Genomic DNA, 20,414 nt, shown 5'->3' on the forward strand with positions numbered 1-20,414 from the left:
ATCAAACTCAGCAGGCACATGTCAAACCAAGGCGGCGCTGGATCTATTTCACTAGTTTGACGTGCTTATCCTCCAAAGGAATGTGATAACAGATTTTTTAGCCTATTCTAGGCTTGTCCTGTATGTTAAAACGTATGGAAGCGAGTAAATAAACTTTAAGCAAGTATGAGTTTATATTTGTGAAAGATTTGACACATTTGTCAGTAACTGGAACCACAGACAATCAAATGAATTAAGTCCTTGAAGGCCAGGCAGTAATGAACAGTTCTGCAATATTCAGCTAAACAAAGATGGTGTTAGTTGAACAGAAAGTGAAATCTGTTCAAACTAAAGTTGAATCACTGGACAAGAAAATGGAATTTCCCATCTCTGACGTACAAAATCAAAGTGTGATTCACAAGAAAAGAGAATAAATCCTCTGGAAGAACAACTTTAATACTTGGAGGTTGAGTTGGATGCCCCGAGAAAACAGAATGAGAAAAAGCAACATACGAATCCTCAATCTACCAGAAGAGGTGGTATGCTGATATCGGCGGAATTAGGAGTGAAAATAACTCCAGAGGATTTGGAACGGGGCCACAGGATTGGTGTCAAGGAGAAGAAGGCCAAATATCCACGTATGAAAATCTTGATGTTATGGAACTACCAGACTTAAGTCAATATACTAAAGGCACACGGTGACAAATTAAGCAAGATCCGAGACCAGAAGATCAGCTTCGTTCAGGACCTGTCTGCTAAATTGAGGAGAAGCAACAGACGTAAAGGAATATCTTCCAATCAGACAGGATGAACGAGGGATTAATTATCAACTACGCTATCCAGCAATGCTGTGAGAATGGAATAGGGGACAGAAGTTTCAATTTTGTAAATGCAGGAGAAGCTCAAGCTAAGCTGAAAATAAGTTCCCCTGCTCCTGAATGGGCAGTGCCATGGACAGCGCTGAAAGTGGAGCGCAGATAAGAAACTGGCAAACTATTTAACCTCAGGCCTATGAAGGAATGCCAGTTAATGATAATAAAATATTAACTAAACTAATAAGTAAAACATTAGCAAATGTTCTACCAGATCCATTAAAAATAAGCACTCCCAAATGTAAGAACACGTTTTATCATAATACAACATGCAAAAAAGCACAATTTAGATTTATCAGTGATGGCTGTTGATGTTGAATAAGTAGTCCTTGTTTAAAGGTTGAGAAAAATGTCATCTTCCAGCTGAGAACATACATTTCGTAAAAATATTATATAAACATCCTTTAGCTGAGATTTATACGAATAATTTAAAGTCTCAGGAATTTACATTTTACATTGGAAAAGGGGTTATTAGACAGGATTGGCCACATTTTGTGATGTGGGAAGTGTACTGTAAGTGTATATATTGAGAAATCTAAATAAAATGTATATTTATATATAAATATAATTGTGTGTGTGTGTGTGTGTGTGTGTGTGTGTGTGTGTGTGTGTGTGTGTGTGTGTGTGTGTGTGTGTCCTACCTATATTCTTGTTGTGAGAAACAATCGAGAAAGTCTTTGGCTGTCACTCTGGAATCCTCGTCAACAACCTGAAACACAATGCATATGAGCTGAGCTAACAATGAACAGGTCAAGGTGAGCTCAACATAACAAAGACCACTACGGTGAACAAAAGGTCAAATGACTTTAATTAATGGCACCCATCTAATGTCGTACCAATAACAACTTGTGAAGTGGCACCAACCTTATTAGAGTGGATGATGCCGAGCAGCGTCTGGACTTCTTCTAAACCAGGAGGTGAGGACAAGACACTGGGTGGAAGAAAAACACAAATTTTAAAAAATGACCTCTCTTCCAGGTGAAGCTTGAAAAGTCAATCATTACTGCAATGCAGCATTTTGTCAGACATTTGTATTCAGTGAATCTGAACTTAACAACCTTTTGTTTTCACCATAGAGAGAGCATTTAAATTGTAAATTTAATCAAGTGCAATAAGAATTCTTTAAATTTCTTCTGTCCCGCTACTCATTTCCTCCAGATTCAACCATTTCTTAAGAAAGTTTTTAAGTCAAGACAATCATAAAGCATATATACATAATTCTCTTTTTAGTCTGAACACAAAATAAATACACAGCACTTGAATGTTTTCTCTGCCTATTCATCCATCCATCACCATGCACGCAACCGAAATGCACACAAAAGCACACACCACAGTCCATAATTTAATTTTAGAGGGCTCCCCTGACGGCCTGGGGGAAATAGTAAAGTAACACACAAAAAGAAAAGCAAGTCATGACAGTAAAGGAGTGAAGAATGAGGAATAGAAAATGGTCATTTGAACAGAGACCTAAATTATCCATATTTAGTGTCTACAGAATGAGTAAGAGGGAGATAAAGAGAGGTCGCCTGTGTGGAATGAGTCACAGCTCAGCTCAAGCATGTGAAAATGAGTCTGTGTGTCTCCTGGGCAACTGCACTTGAGCAGCCCAACACGCGTGTACATGTGCAAAGATGCACACACATGAAGTATACACAGATTCCTGCTGATAATCGTAGCGTTGTACTAAAAAGTTTATTAAAAAATTCACTGTCTCTCCTTCATTTTAGTATATTTATTTTATCTTTTGACAATTTTATTTTATTATTTTATAAATTATTTATTTCCTTTATTTTGAAGATTTTCTTTTTTCTTTTGGTTTACTGATTTGTGATACTGTTCTCCAAATGCAATCCTGTATCAGTTATATTATCCGTTTCATATTTGTGAATACAAAGGAATGCGGTTCTGTGATTCTTATGTATAAATGAAAATGAGCATTGACACAACAGTGTACTGTAGAGCTGACCCGAATGCTTTGAAGCTTCAACTGTTGCCATGGTAATTGACCTCCAAATCAGTATTCGAATGCTTTGTTTTTGTTTTGTTTTATATATATGTGTGTAATAAAAATGTGTAAATCCTGAAATAGCCCATGAAATAAGGAATAATCCAGCAACATTATTCATTATTCGTATTCAACAATATTATTAGTTATTCTCAGAAGGATATCGCTGTTTGTTGTGTGTAGAGGTGCGTGTGTGTTCACTAGCGAGGTAGTGGCGCTGTACTGAAGCTTCGAATACCTTTGAATATTTCTCACCGAAAAAATGGTATTTGGGAAAGCCCTAGTGTACTGCACATATAATCCTTGGCTCAATACATTTTTTTTTTTTTTTAATTCCCTGTTATAGCCAAAAGATATCTAACACAACTGCCATGTTTATATTGTGTGCATGTGTCAGTATAATGACTGTTATTCATATTTATTATTTATGCTCCAAGGTATTTAACAACATTTCTATTTCCAAACATTTAGGTGAAGTGAAGTCAAATGTATTTGTGTAGCACATATTACTACAATTTAACTCAATGTGCTTCACACCAACTAAAGGGGAAATCCATCCGCATGTGTGACCCCAAACAACAACAAACCCATAGCTTGAGAGAGAAGCAAGATCTGGGAAAAAATATGCATTTGAGAGAGGATGCAGTTTTGGAAGAACTTGTCACGGGGTCCGCACACAACTCCACATGCAAATAAAAAACTGAGTGATGTTTTTAGGACACTGCTCCTCTTCAGACCGATAAACATCACACAAAGACCTACTTAAAGTGGCAGTAGGCAGAATATTTTTTGGCATCATTGGGAATAAATTCCATAACAACCTTTCAGCATATTGTAATTCAAGTGTTCTGAGAGATAACTAGACTTCTACACCTCATCATGGCTCTGTTTTCAGGCTTTAAAAAATCTAGCTTGTGACGGGAGATTTTGGCCAATCACAGGTCATTTCAGAGAGAGAGCGTTCCTATTGACTGTGCTCCGGTCATGTGATTGGTGCCTGGGTCACAAACTTTCTAATTTTACAGCTAAACCGTGCACTATAAGATGTTTCTGAAAACATTTGAGGCGAGAAATAGGCATTAAGGTAACAGAATATTGATTCATATTTGATCAGCGCTGCCTAGTTTGACGGAGTTCGCGAGTGAGTGACAGCCGGCTCTCATAGACAGCAGATCCCAGGTCAGCTCTGATTGCTTCTTTTCCTCCGGTCTGTGAAATCTTGCAGATGCTGTTAGGAGCACCGGAGGACACCGGAGGACACCGGAGGACGTAGAGGCACATGATTTTTTTCAGGTTACCTGTTTCATGTACTACTGTCAGGATATAGCGAGCGTTTTATAAAAATATATTTTTTTAATCATATTTGCTCCAATCTCTTCTACTTCAGCTTCAAGCAGCTCCAGGTGTACTATCTGTAACATGACATCATTGACAGGAAATGAAAGATAAACATCGCCTGACACCCTAACACTCACATAGTAAGTACATGCATGAATCAAAACATACACCTTCCAGATATGACAAAACATCTGGTAATGAAGTACCACTGTACTTGTCATATACTGGCAGAAACAATAAACAGGGGAGCTATAGAGGCCTAGAGGGTTGAAGTGGTAATAAAGTGCACTTGGGACTTAGGTGTTTAGTGGGTTATGATCTGAGAGGGCTGTTTTGTCTGTTTTATAGCCACTGAGCTGAGAAAACACTGCCAGATTTAAGCATCATTTTTCTTTCCTTCTCCTATTATTACAGAGATAAATGTCTAAAAAACACCCTCATGTTGTAGCTAAAAACATTATTGTCCCAATTCTTATCACCATTTTTAATTGGTTAAACCGGTTCTGTACTATAAGATGTTAGAGCAACAGATTCAGAGGGGAGTACAACCAACCAAGAGATAACAAAACAAAGGACGTCAGAATAAAGCAAGCCTGAAAACATAGCATCACAAGTATTATGATCAACATGAAGAAACTGGGATGGCGGGAGGAAGAAGCACAGCCATTTGACTGCAGTGTTGAGTGATGAGCTGTCATATCAAGTGATCTGTCTTGGCTGATGTACTGCTTAAACTAACTGAGAGAAACTTTATTAAAAGTGTCAATTTTATTTTTTATTTCATGGTCACATAACTTATTTTTAAGGTTATTTTCCAGAGCATATCACAATCAAAGGAAAAGTATTCTATACTGTTTTTTTTAGACTGAGACAGACGGAGTGGGAGTTCAGAGTGACACCTGGATGAAACAGAGGGCTCAACAGACACTTTGCCCTTTGGATGTCAGTTCAGTTACTGTTCCCTCAAAGAGACCCAAATGTCACAGTGAATCCCATCCAGGGAATAAATAATGTGCTGACTCCTGACTGAACCTTATTTGTTTGAGGACTCCATTTCGAAGCCTCGAGTTCGGCATTTTGGCTGTCGCCATCAAGACATTTTTAGGCGACCAAAATGTTAACTTTCATAACTTGAAAACACACTGTAAAAGGGTTAAAGTTGTAATACGAAAACATGGACAACTCCCAGACCAGACAACGCCGTGGTAGAGACCTGTCAATCACAAGGTTGCCACGCCTTAAAGCATACCCTGCTTTGACTCTAAATGGGACCATAATGTACTAAATGAACATCATGCTGTATTGAAGAAGACTTGAAACTAGTGATTGAGATCGTAAACTCATGTCTACAATGTTTACTGAGGTAATAAATCAAGTGAGAAGTAGGCTCATTTTCTCATAGACTTCTATATAATCAGACTTCTTTTTGCAACCAGAGGAGTCGCCCCCTGCTGGCTGTTAGAAAGAATGCAGGTTTAAGGCACTTCTGCATTGGCTTCACTTTTCAGACCCGGAGGTTGCTGCCTGGTGAAGACTTGAGTAACCTAATTATTAAAGTATAGCCATGTTTGTAAAGTAGTCATATTATATTAATAGAGCTGAAAGAGCTCTGAATTGTGGGATGATTTCTTGCACCTGCCAAAATAGCAATGCAAATCATCACCAACTTAACAGGAAACAAGTTGAAGGAAATGACTACAAGGAAATGACTACAAGCAACTGACGTCAGCTTGAGAAACAATCATCAAAGAAGAGAGAAGAAGAGCACGAAACCCATAAAGACCTCCACCGATATGTCATCTTGCAATGACATCAATTCTTTACGGTGGAAATTCCTCATTGCACTCAACCAAAGATCCACTCAGCTTCTTGCCCCTTTGTGATTACCATTGTGACTGCTGGATGATGTGTTCACATCTGTGTGAAATGTAGGTAAATACAAATGTTTTCAGATGCCACTGCAGGGCCAAGCGTACACTGGGAAAGCCTACAGGAGGTGAAGACATCTCAGGCAGAACTGTTAGCATTTTTCTTCTCAGAGGCACTGTGAGAAACTAAACAGTGCTACAGTGTGGTGCTGTCTGTTGCGTCATGGGAAAGGTGATAAGGCAAAGCTACAAGGTTAAGCAGATTAACACTACTAACACTACATGCCAAATAGGGCCTGAGGGCTGACCACACACACATACACACACACATAACTAGGACACAGGAAGGCGTAGGCTGGTTAAGGACAAGGGAAGGACAGTTTAAAGGGGCTTCTTCTGGCTGTTGAGACAAAAGTGAGACACACCTGTGAAGGCATGAGGAAGGTTGAGTCAAGAGGGTTTAGTAAAGAAGGACAAGTGGGGATGATGAACAGAGATCGAATAGTTATGGAGGGTGTTGCAGGAGAAGGGTGCAGTTTGCATTCAGAGGTGCCACAAGTTCCTGCTCAGAAACTTCTTTCTAGACAATTTATTCCGTTGCTTAAGGGCCCAGGCTCTTTAAAACAAACAAGGATTAGGTCTGTAACACATTTTGCATATGTATACAGCTACGGCAAACAAGTTTAACTTCTGTTTACAAGGCATAGTACAACAGAAAGTAGTGGTAGGAGATTATGCCATTTAAATCTTGCAATAACAGATGTTTCGGACACTTGGGGGCAGCAGAAACTAGCTGTGACCACAACACTGACATATCATCACCTTTAAGTTGGCATGGCGAACATGTGAGTTCCTATTTACGCATCCGGCAACACAATCTTTCATTTGGAGTCATGTTTCTGGTCACCTGGCGAATGTAGGTCAAATATCCACTCTCCTTTTAGCTCTGTTTTTGGCTGCTAATTGCTCCACTATGTTCACTGGCTAGTTGCTAACTTTGCTGGGCAGATAGTGTACATTTGGTTTTTAGAGCTTCTTTTGCTGAAAACAGCTGCCTTCTGCGGCTAAAAACAACAGTAAAAGAGCGGTAAGAGTGAAACAAAACCAGAAAACTAAAACAATGAGCTAAAAATCACAATAAAGCTCTGTAGAGCTGAGGGGAACTGCAGAGTCAGGTGATCTATTCACATACAAGTTGTCATGTGATTCCTTGTTAATATAAAAACATTGAGTATAGCCTCTTAATACAAATGACCAAAATGAGTAGACTGAATATAAAATGTCAGAGGACATAGTGGCCGACAAGCAGAGAAAGCAGAATGTCTGTGGTATGTGTGGGCCGAGATACCTGCTGAAAGATTGAAGCAGCTGTGAGACCATGGAGGACAGTCTGTGCAGACAGTCCAAGGCGCCCTGCGGTGGTGGGGGACCTCCCACTGGCTGAGCACTCCGCATGTTGTGAGGGTCAAAGCCCAGAGCATTGAACACTTCCAAGCTGAAACATGACAGAAAATAATGACCTTAGAGGTCAGCGGAGTGGAACAAAAAACAAAATAAACAACCTCAAAAGTGTTGTTTTTGTTCGTGCAAATTTTCTCCTCATTTTCCTCTCCACTTTCTATTAGCAGAAGCGTTGCACGAGACCTCGTTCACTGTACAGAATGGTGTCTTCTTGCAGCAAGAAGCAACAACTTTTGAATGTAAAGAGACATAAAGTCCAAATATAAACAAAGTGCTTTGCTCTTTCAAAAAAAAAAATCAAGGCATTTTTTTCTGAAAATCTGTCATGTTCTCTGTAATCATCCCAGCACTGTCAAATCTCTGTTCCACCCACCTCAGTTGAAAAATATAGGACCAGATGTTCTCAAACACAGCCCACACCTCCTGGTGAGAGACCTGAGCAGACGTGGGCTGTTTGTCTTCATCCTTATCATTCATGACAACATCACCGGCAGGAGATTCCCACTACACACACACAGATAACAGATGTAGCTTTAAAATCCAACAGTGTCAAATTAAAACCTGTGTATAATATGAAAATGCATCCTGCTGTCTGAGTAATTACCATTTTGGTTATCATTATCAACTCATTCAAATTTAAAACAGAATAGATTTCCCCCAAGTGCTATCTGGGTATAAACACAATACACGACAGAATCAGGGTAGAAAAATATCTATTGTGCATTTTTTGCATGAATTACACTTAAAATTTGCTCCTAGCTGACCTGCGGGTGTAGCTTATTGTAAAGGTTGTCCATTATGGAGATGGCACTGGGAACAAGGGTTGAACTCTTCCTGAACGCTTCCACAAGCTCCTTAGCTTCTTGGAAGGCTGCGGAGGCAGCGCTATAGTCCGCCGTTTTACCTGAGTGAACACATGATAGACAGATATGAGCCATCAGATATGTACCAGTAGATGCACATAAAGATACACTCAGTTGCCAGTTCCTTTTTGGTAAACCTATGCAAAAGGGAAGAGGATGTTTTGTGTGTGTGTGTAACTTTGTGAGAAGAACTGTTATGAATATAAAGATGTGGTGAGACACGGTGGCGAAAAACCAGTCAGCTCAGACTGACTGTGAGCATGTGTCTTACTGCAAGTCCAACTCTGTTTTGCCATCACTTGGACCTGTAGTGGTATCAGGCTGTCGTCATGAATCTACTGGACTCTATGACAGGTGACACCATTCTGTAGCCCTGACCTAACTTACTAACTCAAGCTTTAAAGGTTTAATATGCAGGATTTATCTAAAATAACAATGTAAAGACTGAGTATAGACAAAGTAATCCTTGTCAATCATCACTTTTGACCCACTAGAAGTGTGTGACGATATCTGCATCTACAGAGGCACTGCCCTCTGACACATTTTGCTGTGTTTTGGATGTTTTTGGGCTTCAGCCTTTGGGCTCCGGGGGTCTAGCCCGCATGCATCCAAGAGGAAGCTAGGAAAATGGTGGACACTGCGCCGAAAAAAACGCAAATATAGCGAGGCGAAAGCGGATAAAGCTCGTTCCAGCCGAGATTGAATCTAGGATTGGCTTTCCCTTTCGCTGCCGGATGTGATGCTGTAGGTGGTACGCTGGGCTGTGTTCTGGCAACCGCGGTCAGGGGACGTGCACTTCTGGTGTCGTTGAGCTGGGGGGTGGGGCGGGAGGGGTCATCTTTGAATGTTGTGTTAACAAACAGTACGTGACAATTCCTGCATAGTGGGCCTTTAAAATTCAGCTTTTATTACATTTTAGGAGGCTGTAAAAGGTCTGTCCTCACAAGTGGCAATAGCTACAACTGACTACACACACACACTCTCAGCCTGCCAGAAAATCGCATGCAGTACTTTTCCACTACTAGATTTGTTCTTAGCCTCACATGCAGTTTATCCCTCCTTCTTCCTCCTCCTCCTCTTCCTCCTCCTCCTCCTCTCCTCGCCCTACTCTCACTGTCCTGGCACAGAGCCAGGCTGCGTGGTACCAAGAAATCCAGAATCATGTTAGTGTATCAAGGATAAACAGAGCAAAACTCTGTTGTTTTAGCGATTAACATTTTTGGGAGGATTAAAAATCATAGTGCTACTGTTGGAGCAGTCACCCCATTACAGGTGGACAGAGAGATTGAATGAAAGGCTGACACACACACACACACACACACACACACACACACACAAACACACACTCAGCACTGTAAGCGTGATGTAATTAGATCCAGTGTTGAGATCCAGGGCAAGAAGTGCTGCAGTGGACAACTCAGCATCTTTCTGACACACATTTGAGTGTCCTGTTTTAGCACATGACCTGATTCTGTATGTAGTTCTGTAGGGTTATAGCGCAGTGCAGGGCTGACCACGTCATACCCCATTGGCTTTTATCCAGGGGATGACTCAGTATCTCATCACCGCTGTCCGGAAAGAATAAAAGGACAAAAAACGCTCGGCTTACAGTCTTAAAACTGTTATTTAAACTCCTCTGAGAGCTCAGCTTGGCCGTTTCCACAGATATGAAATTTTATGCTCTCGTAGCTCACGTAATATCTCAAGTTTATTAATAGTTTTTTTTCTCAAAATCTGTTGTTCACATTCAAAGGAAGATCAAAATCAGCTCCTAGGAAACTGGCATCAAATGTTTTCCTCTATAGTGTATGAAGTTATCGAGCGTTCCCAAATCCCAGCAACAGAGAATATGTTAAATAAAACACTGTAAGCGGTTAACACCTGAGTTGATGTACTGCACACAATGTAAGCCATACTAGAAATAATCACAGCTTATGGAAATGCAGCTAGAAAAAGAAGCTAAAACAGAGCTCATTTCTAAAGTGACTTGTTGTGGAATAGATTGCAAATTTTTTCACTGTGTTACATATTCATTTAAATTTTTTGTACAACTGTACGCTGATGTATTGTCTGTTTGGAGACATCATTTTTTATACATAGTGTTCAGTTAACCTTGAGGATGGCGCCAGTCATAGCTGCAACAAGACAAAAACCCAAGACTGTAAATCTTTAACTAGGGTAAAATATAATTAAATAATTAAACAAAATTTGTTCATTGGGGGAAAAAAACTTTTAAAAATGTGTGCTCATTAGAAGACCGTTGAAAACCACTCAAATACATAATAGCCCTTCCCCCCTTCCACCTACATACAGTACCTGAGTTGAAGAAGTCGATGAGTTTTAAAACAGTTTGCTCCATCCACCGCGGGACAATCTGCCCAAAGACAGCAACCCAGTGCTTTTTCAAACACTGCAAGACATCTCGAAGAGTCCAGGGTGGTTTTACGTAAACTATCTGTTAACAGAAAAAAAATAAAATAAACAAACACCAACATTAAAAATAAATTGCAAAAAAATTGCGAAAATATTGCAACGTTCAAAATGTCAATCTGGCCCATCTAGACTCCTGTTTAGCACACAAGAGGAGATTTGATCCATAATTTTCCACCCAAAACACATACATCTGATCAAAGATGACCAACAAGATGCCTTGAACTCATGCAAAGATTAAACCAAATACGCGCCTTTAATCACTTCATGAAAACCAGACATTAGTTTTTCATGTTTTAAATGCATTTTAGAAACAGTAATTAAAATATAGTCTAAAAGATAAAGTGAAATTCCAAAATCCAATGTTACCTCTAGCCAGAGCTCATCGTAAGCGGCCTTCATCTCCACCTCTAACACATCAGACAGCACGTCTCGGAGGCAGACTTCTAGTTCACAAACACTGCTATTGTTCCATTTTGTCTCCTCTTCATCCTCAATTGCGCTCAGTCGCTTGTTATCTGTGATCAGTTACATACATACATACTGTATATGAGTAGATACACAAAATAAACACATAATGCAGGACAGCAGTTACTCTTTACATGAGATTATGTGCATGTATGTGCAGCAGGAGAGAGAACGGGAGCATGTAACAGGACAAAATACGTAAAATGACAGCTGTTTTGTGGCAAAAGCATCCTCCAGTGTGTGTATTTTTTGTTTGTTATAACTGCTAAAATGCCACCTGAATTGAACACTTAATACACATGGACTTGGAGTGAGGCAAAGTAAACTGGAAGGGCTAGGAAGACACGGGAAGTGCACAGATGGTATGTGCTGTTACACCATGACATGGAACATGGCAAGTCATTTCCTGTTTTGCAAGAAGCACACACATTAATCCCTGGCTCACCTTTCTCTTCTACAAAGAAGCCTGTTCTCTCTTGACAGAATGGCTGGACCGCTGCACATCTCCTGCTCTGCATTGGTAATGACACAAGAGGGCCGATGTGAGGCAGCATGGGAGGCTTAATGTTTTGCGGAGGGTGAAAGCCATGTCTGGATCTTCCGATCTCTGCCTCTAAATCACTCTTGCTGAGGGCCGTCACCCCACTCATGAGGGCCTTACAGCATAGGTTCTTATCATCACTAGAGAGGAAAGAGGGGATGACATGTTTTTTTTATTCAGACAAGTCTATAGAGTGCTACAGGAATGAGTCCCAAAACCTGGAAATGAGGTTTTAGTTAGATGCCTGAAATAAGGTCAGTGGTTAACACAAGCTGAAGAGATTTTAATGTTTTGTTATAAAATACATCAATAAATACCCCACTCGTGAATTTTTAACCCTTTATGTGTCTTTAAAAAGGCGGTTGCTAACAAGTGGTTAAATGAGACTACTAAACGCCATCACGCCGACTCCTCTGCGTTTACAGCCTCGTTGAGTATACTCGCGTTCATGCGACCGTGGTGTAGTTTGTTTATAGCCTAACATCAGCTTTGTACTTCCTGCGATTACATTCACACTTCAAAAATCATAAAAGTGGTGTTCATTTGTGAAGATTATCTTGCTAAACAAAACATGTGAGTATCAGAAACGTGTGTTTGCCACAGAGTTTATTTTCTGCAATAATCCCAAACCCAATGGAACAATCCCACTGGCACTCTATATTGGCAGTGATAACACAAACTGGAGGTTTGGTGGCTAACATCGAATCCAGAAGTATCTGATCTGTTGCTGTGCAACACCAATCGAATGTCTGCCCACTAACTTCTCCTTTAATTTAGCAAAATTATCAATAACAGTGTCTGGAAACAGTGGCAGTCAGAGAAATAGGTCAAAAAGAAAAAGAAGCTGAAACAATACAATAGCCGCCCTACTGTGCAAGCCAAAAAATCCCTGAACTAAACTCTCCGTGCTCAGCACATCTATTCTTGCCCAATTAGTCTGTCTGGCCCTCTCTTTCTTTTTCTCTCAGCCCAACTGGAACTATCTGGCTGGACCCACTCACAGTCACATGCATGTGCATTATTTGCAGAGGACACAGACTCTGCAGCAGCAGCAGTATATAGCATAGTAGGGGGAGGGGGGACTCACGTGCATAGAATGAGAGCACACTCTGGATATAGACTCTGGTATTGCAGGCAGCACTGCAGCACCCTGTCATCGTTATTCTCAGCATTCAGACCATCTGGGGACAAGGAGGTACAAAGAGGAAGAGGAAGACAAGGGTGACGGAGAGAAACAAGACAGTCTGTTAAAGAGACATGTTTAATTCACAACACGGATAGCTCATGGTGAGCGTGTTACCACTCTGTACAACAGAGTATTGTTTTTCTTTTAAAGACAAAGGGGAAGATTCAAAGATGAAGAACACAAGATGCAGATTTCAGGCCTATTTCAAGAGATGTACTAAATACTTAGAAATAGTCAACAATATCTCCTTTAACACAAGTCTTTTTGAAGAGAACCTCATAACCCTGTTTAAAAAATGTATGATCAATATTATATACACTACAGCTAATACGTGGGTTACCTTATGCATGGGTGAAAGCTGGCCTTGAGATTCTCACTATACATGTATGCTATAATGATGAATTCTGGAGGACCAGCTTAGCGATAGTGCCACCTAGTGTTTATGTTAGTGTTGGGCAGGGATGCATGGCAACTCTGTGTGTGTAAGGTAGGAAAGCTCTATATAGATGCATAATGCAATACGGTTAATAGTCAAGTTACTCATCACAGGCTGTAATCTCTCACAACTCAAAAAAAAAAATAATGGCTTTAATTGCAAAAAATAAATCACGCAAACTCTTCTTTCAGTTTTTCTCGATCGCTTTGGCTCAATTTTTCGAAACAGTCTTAACATTCTCTAAACCGCACGTCCAATTATCCCAACTGTTTGATGGGACATCACAACTCCATTGCATGTCTGCAAAAGGTAGTAAAAAAATCAGAAAAAAGGGATCCGCACACTGCATTGGTACCACCCAGCAATTTTAATTAGGCAACGTTTCGATCTAACAGAGATCTTCGTCAGGCATTGTCAAGTTACCATCACAAAGCAGAACAGGCAATATGTGCACACAGACACATCCCCCACTCAGGTGCTTGTGATCGGCTTGATTGGAAGCCAATCAGGTCATACAGCTGGTCCAATTATGGGAGGCAAAACATTCCTCTAAAAGACAACACTGAAAATATCAAGTCATTGTTGCACAAGCACGAATCTATTACATCACAAGTAATCCAATCTACTCGGCTGACAAAGTTAGATCAAAACGTTGCTTCATTAAAATTGCTGGGAGCTACCAATGCAGTGTGCGAATCCTGTTTTCTGATTTTTTGCCTTGTGTTGATCGAGCACCTGTTAAAACCTTTCAGATGTGTGTACCCCACAGCTTTTTTTTGCAAAAGGTAGTCACCCAAAACATTTCATTCATGCTTCAAAAGCTAGTTATTGGTTTAGTAAAATTGGCCAGTGGCACCAAAATGAAAAGTTGTTTTGTCAAAAGTCAATACTATACATTAGTATACAGACACAGGAAATGCACATGTGTGTTCATACAGTAAATGTATTTGTGTAACAATGTGTTATATGTATTATAAACAGAAAATTCACCTTTGACCTTTCATATAAAGTCATATAAAAGTGAACAGAAAATCTGCCACTAAATGACATCCATGCCAAAAAACAAACGGTGCAAAAATGAAGAAACCTGCTGTAGTTCAGTAAAAAAACAACTAATTGTACCTCCTCACAGAACATAACACCTTGTCATAGATATTTATGGACAGATTTTGATGACTAAATGGATCATTTTGCATGTGATGGTAAATAAATAATGTTTAGAAGTTGTGAAGAGGATGACAGTTTCACTGAGAATCAACTCATCAGTTTTGATCAGCAAGACATGTGCAAGTGGTTATTGTGCAAATTGTAGATAATTTTACTGACTCTTTGTGCCAAAACACGTGCAATTTGCTTGAATGGATGAGAAATTCAGATTTGTTGTGAACAACAAACTAATTGTTCAGAGCTTTGAGCATGTTGTTTTGAAAAAATAATTATCATTCGAGAAGTGAGCCAAAGCGAATGAGAACTGTAGTATGATAATTTAGAAATCAATGACCAGGCTCTAACAGAACTCAAATGTTTACAGCCAAACATCCCACAAGGACTGTAGTGTTGATTTGAAAGATTATTCTATTGTGATGTTTTTACCCAAAGAAAACATCACATTGTTGTCTATGATAACACCCAACAGTCCCCAGTAGAAATCTGTTATGGGCTCATGGACAATAACAACTCTTAACTTCTAGGTTCCATACTTGGTTGTAATAAAATGGTACTTTCATATTTTCCTTAAATCAGCACTCACCGATGCTCTCGGCGGCCTGCTGCCCAGACTGCCCCCGCAGGTTAGGTTCCCGATTCTTCAGACAGTTGTAAATGTACGAGATGGCAGGAATTGCCAGGTGGGCCACAGAACCTGGCATGCCTCTCCTACTTTTTAGGGAATCCAGTTCCTGAAGCACCACCCAGGGGATCAGCACTACAGGGACGCCCAGGGATAAGAGAACATGAAGTGGGGAGAAAGCAAGTAGTGATGAGTCCATATTTCATAACACGAGTGCATTTCATCATGGCTAAGTAAATCCCCCAAATAAGGAAATCATACTTTCTTGGGATGTTTTTTTATGATAATGTAATTTTCCACTTTTTATGATGAAAATCTTTCTTGATGAGCGGATGCTTGTTAACTTAGACTTTCCTCAATTGTGCTATGATCACTGTATCAGGACATTAGTCATAAAATATTACTCAATTAATTACTATGATAGGGAAAATGTAATGGCAAGGAATAAGGGCAAATATAAAATGAAACAAAGAGGACCGAGGACAGGTTTTGCTTCTTTCTTTTGGAGATGCAAACCTATTTTGTGTATTTACTTCTAGCATTTAGCTGACAACTGGCCAATCTTGGGAGTGAAAACTAACTGGATACTTTGTATAATGACATTTTATATCATTATATAACATAATGAAATAACCAGAAATCATTCTACAAGAAACATCATGTATTAAAATCACTCACCAAGGCCGTGACATTGGATCTGTCTCACATAACCCAGGTGACTGAGGAGAATGTTGGTGTCCAAAACAATGATAAGGTCTTGCTGCAGAGGTTGTTGACCTGTAAAAAGACAAGTTCATGTATAGTGAATTGTTTGAAGTTGAATGTCAAAAGTTGACAACTGAACAAGGCATACATTATTGAACTTAACTTATAGTGCCCACGTGCAGTCATTTGAGACTACATTTCACAAAGAGTTTGAATTTTACACTTGCATCTCTCAATAAAACAATAATACTTACATTGTGTGTCTGCAGCTCCTTCTGGAGGGTCTGTGTCCATACAGGTGAGTTCCCCATAGCTCTGCATTACATTCATCTCCAATCTCTTCTCAGAGCGGGCAAGATGAAGCTCTTCCACCACCGTCATCTACATAAAAACACTGATGAGAGTACTGCAATATCTTTATATTTGCAGTACTACAAACTGTTTATCTGTGGCGACATTCCCCAGCAAAAAACTGCTGTTTTTCTCCATTGTATACAAAAAAATGGAAAGAAATGGAACACATTCTGTACATATCAACAAAAGACTGCTAAACTTGTTTTCACTCAAATAGAAATTCTAAATCAACCAGGACTAAAATCGTAAAGGTCCCATATTGTAAAAAATAATATGGGACCTTTAAGGATTTCCACTTTAAAAACAAACAAAATACAAACATCCTCTCTGCCATTTTGAACCAGTGCAAAAATACTGATGTAATTTTATTATTATAGCTGACAAAATGCTTTCATTAGAATCATTTCTGTCATGAAAAAGGTGTTAAGAAAAGCAATAAATGTAAAACAATCATTGACTTGTTCAGATTAAATGAATGATGCTTTTTATTACCTGGTCATACCACGGCTCAGTGGCGCTAGGAGACGTAGCTGGGAGTTGGTCTGACAAAGATGACCTCTTCTCTTGTTCTTCAGATGAAAAACTAGGTGTAACATCCAAAAAGGTGGGAGCTTGTTGGACCGTCTCCTGCTTGGAGTTGCTCCTTGAAGCCCCAGAGTCAGAAAGCTCAGTCCCATGTTTGAGATTTCTGTCTCTAGATCTAACATCGTTATTCTCACCGGGGCTATATACTGGCCTTGGTTGAACTCTTTTTGAGTTTATTACCTGGTCATACCACGGCTCTGTGACGCTATGAGACGTAGCTGGGAGTTGGTCTGACAAAGATGACCTCTTCTCTTGTTCTTCAGATGAAAAACTAGGTGTAACATCCAAAAAGGTGGGAGCTTGTTGGACAGTCTCCTGCTTGGAGTTGCTCCTTGAAGCCCGAGAGTCAGAAAGCTCAGTCCCATGTTTGAGATTTCTGTCTGTAGATCTAACATAGTTATTCTCACCTGGGCTATATACTGGCCTTGGTTGAACCCTTTTTGAGTTTTTTACCTGGTCATACCACAGCTCAGCGACGCTATGAGACGTAGCTGGGAGTTGGTCTGACAAAGATGACCTCTTATCTTGTTCTTCAGATGAAAAACTAGGTGTAACCTCCAGAAAAGTGGCCTTGAATCCTGGCCTTGGTTGAACCTTTTTTACTATCTTAAACTTAATAGGCAGAGGTGATGCAAAAGGGAATATTTGTTGCTGAGCAGATGATGCCTTAACTGTCTTATGTGGCACTGATGTGAACTTCCCTGGGATTGTAGTGACATTCTTCACCAGTTTTGAGCTGCTAACTGAGACAGCCTGATTGGCTGAGGTGGAGAAATGCTTTGTGGCAGAGACAGAGGGAAATTTTGCTTCTCTAAACGGGCTCCCTTGCTCTGTGGTAGAGGCAGAGTGAGTGGTAGAGGCAGAGTGAGTGGTAGAGGCAAAGTGCGTTTTTGCTTCTCTACACGGGCTCCTTTGCTTTGCGGTAGAGACAGAGGGAAATTTTGCTTCTCTAAACGGGCTCCCTTGCTCTGTGGTAGAGGCAGAGTGAGTGGTAGAGGCAGAGTGAGTTTTTGCTTCTCTACACGGGCTCCTTTGCTTTGCGGTAGAGACAGAGGGAAATTTTGCTTCTCTAAACGGGCTCCCTTGCTCTGTAGTAGAGGCGGAGTGAGTTTTTGCTTCTCTACACAGGCTCCTTTGCTTTGCGATAGAGACAGAGGAAAATTTTGCTTCTCTAAACGGGCTCCCTTGCTCTGTGGTAGAGGCGGAGTGAGTTTTTGCTTCTCTAAACGGGCTCCCTTGCTCTGTGGTAGAGGCGGAGTGAGTTTTTGCTTCTCTAAACGGGCTCCTCTGCTTTGTGGTAGAGGCAGAGTGAGTTTTTGCTTCTCTAAATGGGCTCCTTCGCTTTGTGGTAGAGGCAGAGTGAGTGGTAGAGACAGAGTGAGTTTTTGCTTCTTTAAACAGGCTCCTTTGCTTTGTGGTAGAGGCGGAGTGAGTTTTTGCTTCTCTACACGGGCTCCTTTTCTTTGTGGTAGAGGCAGAGTGAGTTTTTGCTTCTCTACACGGGCTCCTTTTCTTTGTGGTAGAGGCAGAGTGAGTTTTTGCTTCTCTACACGGGCTCCTTTTCTTTGTGGTAGAGGCAGAGTGAGTTTTTGCTTCTCTACACGGGCTCCTTTTCTTTGTGGTAGAGGCAGAGTGAGTTTTTGCTTCTCTACACGGGCTCCTTTTGGCCTTATTTTCTTGCTGCCTTTGGCATATCTTCTCAAACAGTTCTGTTCTCTTCTGCCATGAAGACTCCTTGGAGACGGAGGAGGTCCTACTGGGTTCTCTGGTCTTGACAGCGTTGCTGTCATTTCCAGTCCTTGGTGGTTCCTCAGCTCTGCACTTTCTCTTCAATCTATCCTGCTTCTGTTCAGCAGAAACCACACTGGGACTCATTCGCTGCTTTTTTAATTTGGATGAGCTGCTCTGGGAAGACGTTTCATCTAAGCTGCCTTTAGATGTCTTCTCTGTCCTCTGAGGAGCTGTACCTGCATCGTTCGAGGGTGTTGAGGGTCCCCTTTCCACAGTCTTACTCCCACTGACAGAATTATCATTCCCTGAAATATCATGTTTTGCTCTACTAGAGCATTTTTCCCTATGTAATGGCACAACGCCACTTTTTGGTTTTGTACGTTCTTCCTTGTCAACAGGTTTCTGGTCTGTTACTTGTGTTTTTGACAGTCTGTAAACAGGCGTTTTGATCTGGCGGGTGCTTTGGGAAACATCTTCAACGGTAGGTATATATCTACATGTAGAAGAACAGAAGAAATATCACAGTCAGAGATAATTAACAAATATATAAATTAAGTGATGTTCAACAACATTACATCAACATTGATTTTGTTGTTAAAAGTCAAGTATACTGTATCTAACCTCTCCTTTACATCGTGGTTCCTCCTGCCACTTTTATAATTCTTGGCAACATCTTGTTCCTTGGACTGAAAACATGAAAAAAAAAAAACATGAAATCTCTTGTGAACAGCTGTTTGTAAGTACATTACAGTATTGTCAGTATTTCGCTCAACAGAAATATAATCTGCAACAATTTTGATAATTGATTTTTTTTTTTAAAAACTTCTGTTATTTTGCTGGTTCTCACTTCTCAAATAAATCTTTGGGTTTTGGACTATTTGATTGGACAAAACAATCAATGTGATTATGTCATTTTTGGCTTTGGGAAATGGTGATGAGTATTGTTCACCTTTATTTTCTGACATTTTATAGACAAAATGATTAATTGAGAACATAATAGTCTGATTAATTGATAATGAAACTTCTTTTTACTTGCAGACCTAAATAATAATATAGATTTTACCATATTACTGTCTATACTGTTGTAGCCATCTGCTTATATATAATATTTCTGTCTTTAATCTATAGTAGTCTATTTGTCTGCAAATCAATGAGGACTATTTCATAGCAATATTCGATTTTTATGATTTTTTTCCTTTGCGTGATTTTGATGAAGCACTTTGTCCAGTATCGGCTGGACTCGGCAAAAACAGACACTCCTGTCTGGTTACTTTATCCATGAACATTTGCTCAACTGATTTCCCAAAAAGTTATGTGATATTATATCACTATATATATATATATATATATATATATATATATATATATATATATATTGATATCACGATATAAAATAACTAGGGATGCACCGATACCAATACCAGATCCAATATTGGGCCGATACTGACTCAAATAGGTGGATCGGGTATCGATGACAATGGGGCTGATCTATTAAATACAGTTCTATGTTTATATACTATAAACATATACTGGGATTTTAATTCCTGTTTTGACCAATACGTTGCTGCATTAAAAAGGTTTACACCTAAATTGTAATTCCTGCAAATTTTGAAGATTTCTTTGCCAAGTTAGTGGTGTGCGATTTATTATTCTAATAATAAATAACAATATAGTACATTTATATTTATGTATTTATTTGTTACATTTTATTTTACAAAGTTAGGAAAGTGATGTTTAATTCATTCATTCAAGCCCAGGTATCGCTATTGGTATCGGGACTGAAAAAGTTGGATCGGTGCATCC

The 20,414-nt window shown here is 39.8% G+C and overlaps 1 protein-coding gene across 3 annotated transcripts in view; it reads right to left on the bottom strand.

The window, feature by feature from the left end:
- Positions 1-20,414, bottom strand: part of swt1 (SWT1 RNA endoribonuclease homolog) — a 30,797-nt gene that overhangs the window by 7,005 nt on the left and 3,378 nt on the right. The window contains exons 3-17 of one of the 3 annotated variants that reach the window (XM_074634868.1): positions 19,233-19,297; positions 18,043-19,104; positions 16,788-17,871; positions 16,196-16,322; positions 15,915-16,013; positions 15,198-15,371; positions 12,913-13,006; positions 11,730-11,965; positions 11,186-11,334; positions 10,703-10,841; positions 8,288-8,427; positions 7,897-8,027; positions 7,411-7,557; positions 1,716-1,782; positions 1,493-1,560 (exon numbers count right to left, since the gene is read on the bottom strand). In XM_074634868.1, the coding sequence (XP_074490969.1) occupies positions 1,493-1,560; positions 1,716-1,782; positions 7,411-7,557; positions 7,897-8,027; positions 8,288-8,427; positions 10,703-10,841; positions 11,186-11,334; positions 11,730-11,965; positions 12,913-13,006; positions 15,198-15,371; positions 15,915-16,013; positions 16,196-16,322; positions 16,788-17,871; positions 18,043-19,104; positions 19,233-19,297 (3,782 nt within the window). Of the gene's footprint in view, positions 1-1,492; positions 1,561-1,715; positions 1,783-7,410; positions 7,558-7,896; positions 8,028-8,287; positions 8,428-10,702; positions 10,842-11,185; positions 11,335-11,729; positions 11,966-12,912; positions 13,007-15,197; positions 15,372-15,914; positions 16,014-16,195; positions 16,323-16,787; positions 19,105-19,232; positions 19,298-20,414 lie in introns of all 3 variants that reach the window. The other 2 variants (XM_074634869.1, XM_074634867.1) reach the window with 2 other exon arrangements.

Source organism: Sebastes fasciatus, chromosome 5, assembly GCF_043250625.1.
Source record: "Sebastes fasciatus isolate fSebFas1 chromosome 5, fSebFas1.pri, whole genome shotgun sequence".
NCBI classification, from domain to species: Eukaryota; Metazoa; Chordata; class Actinopteri; order Perciformes; family Sebastidae; genus Sebastes; species Sebastes fasciatus.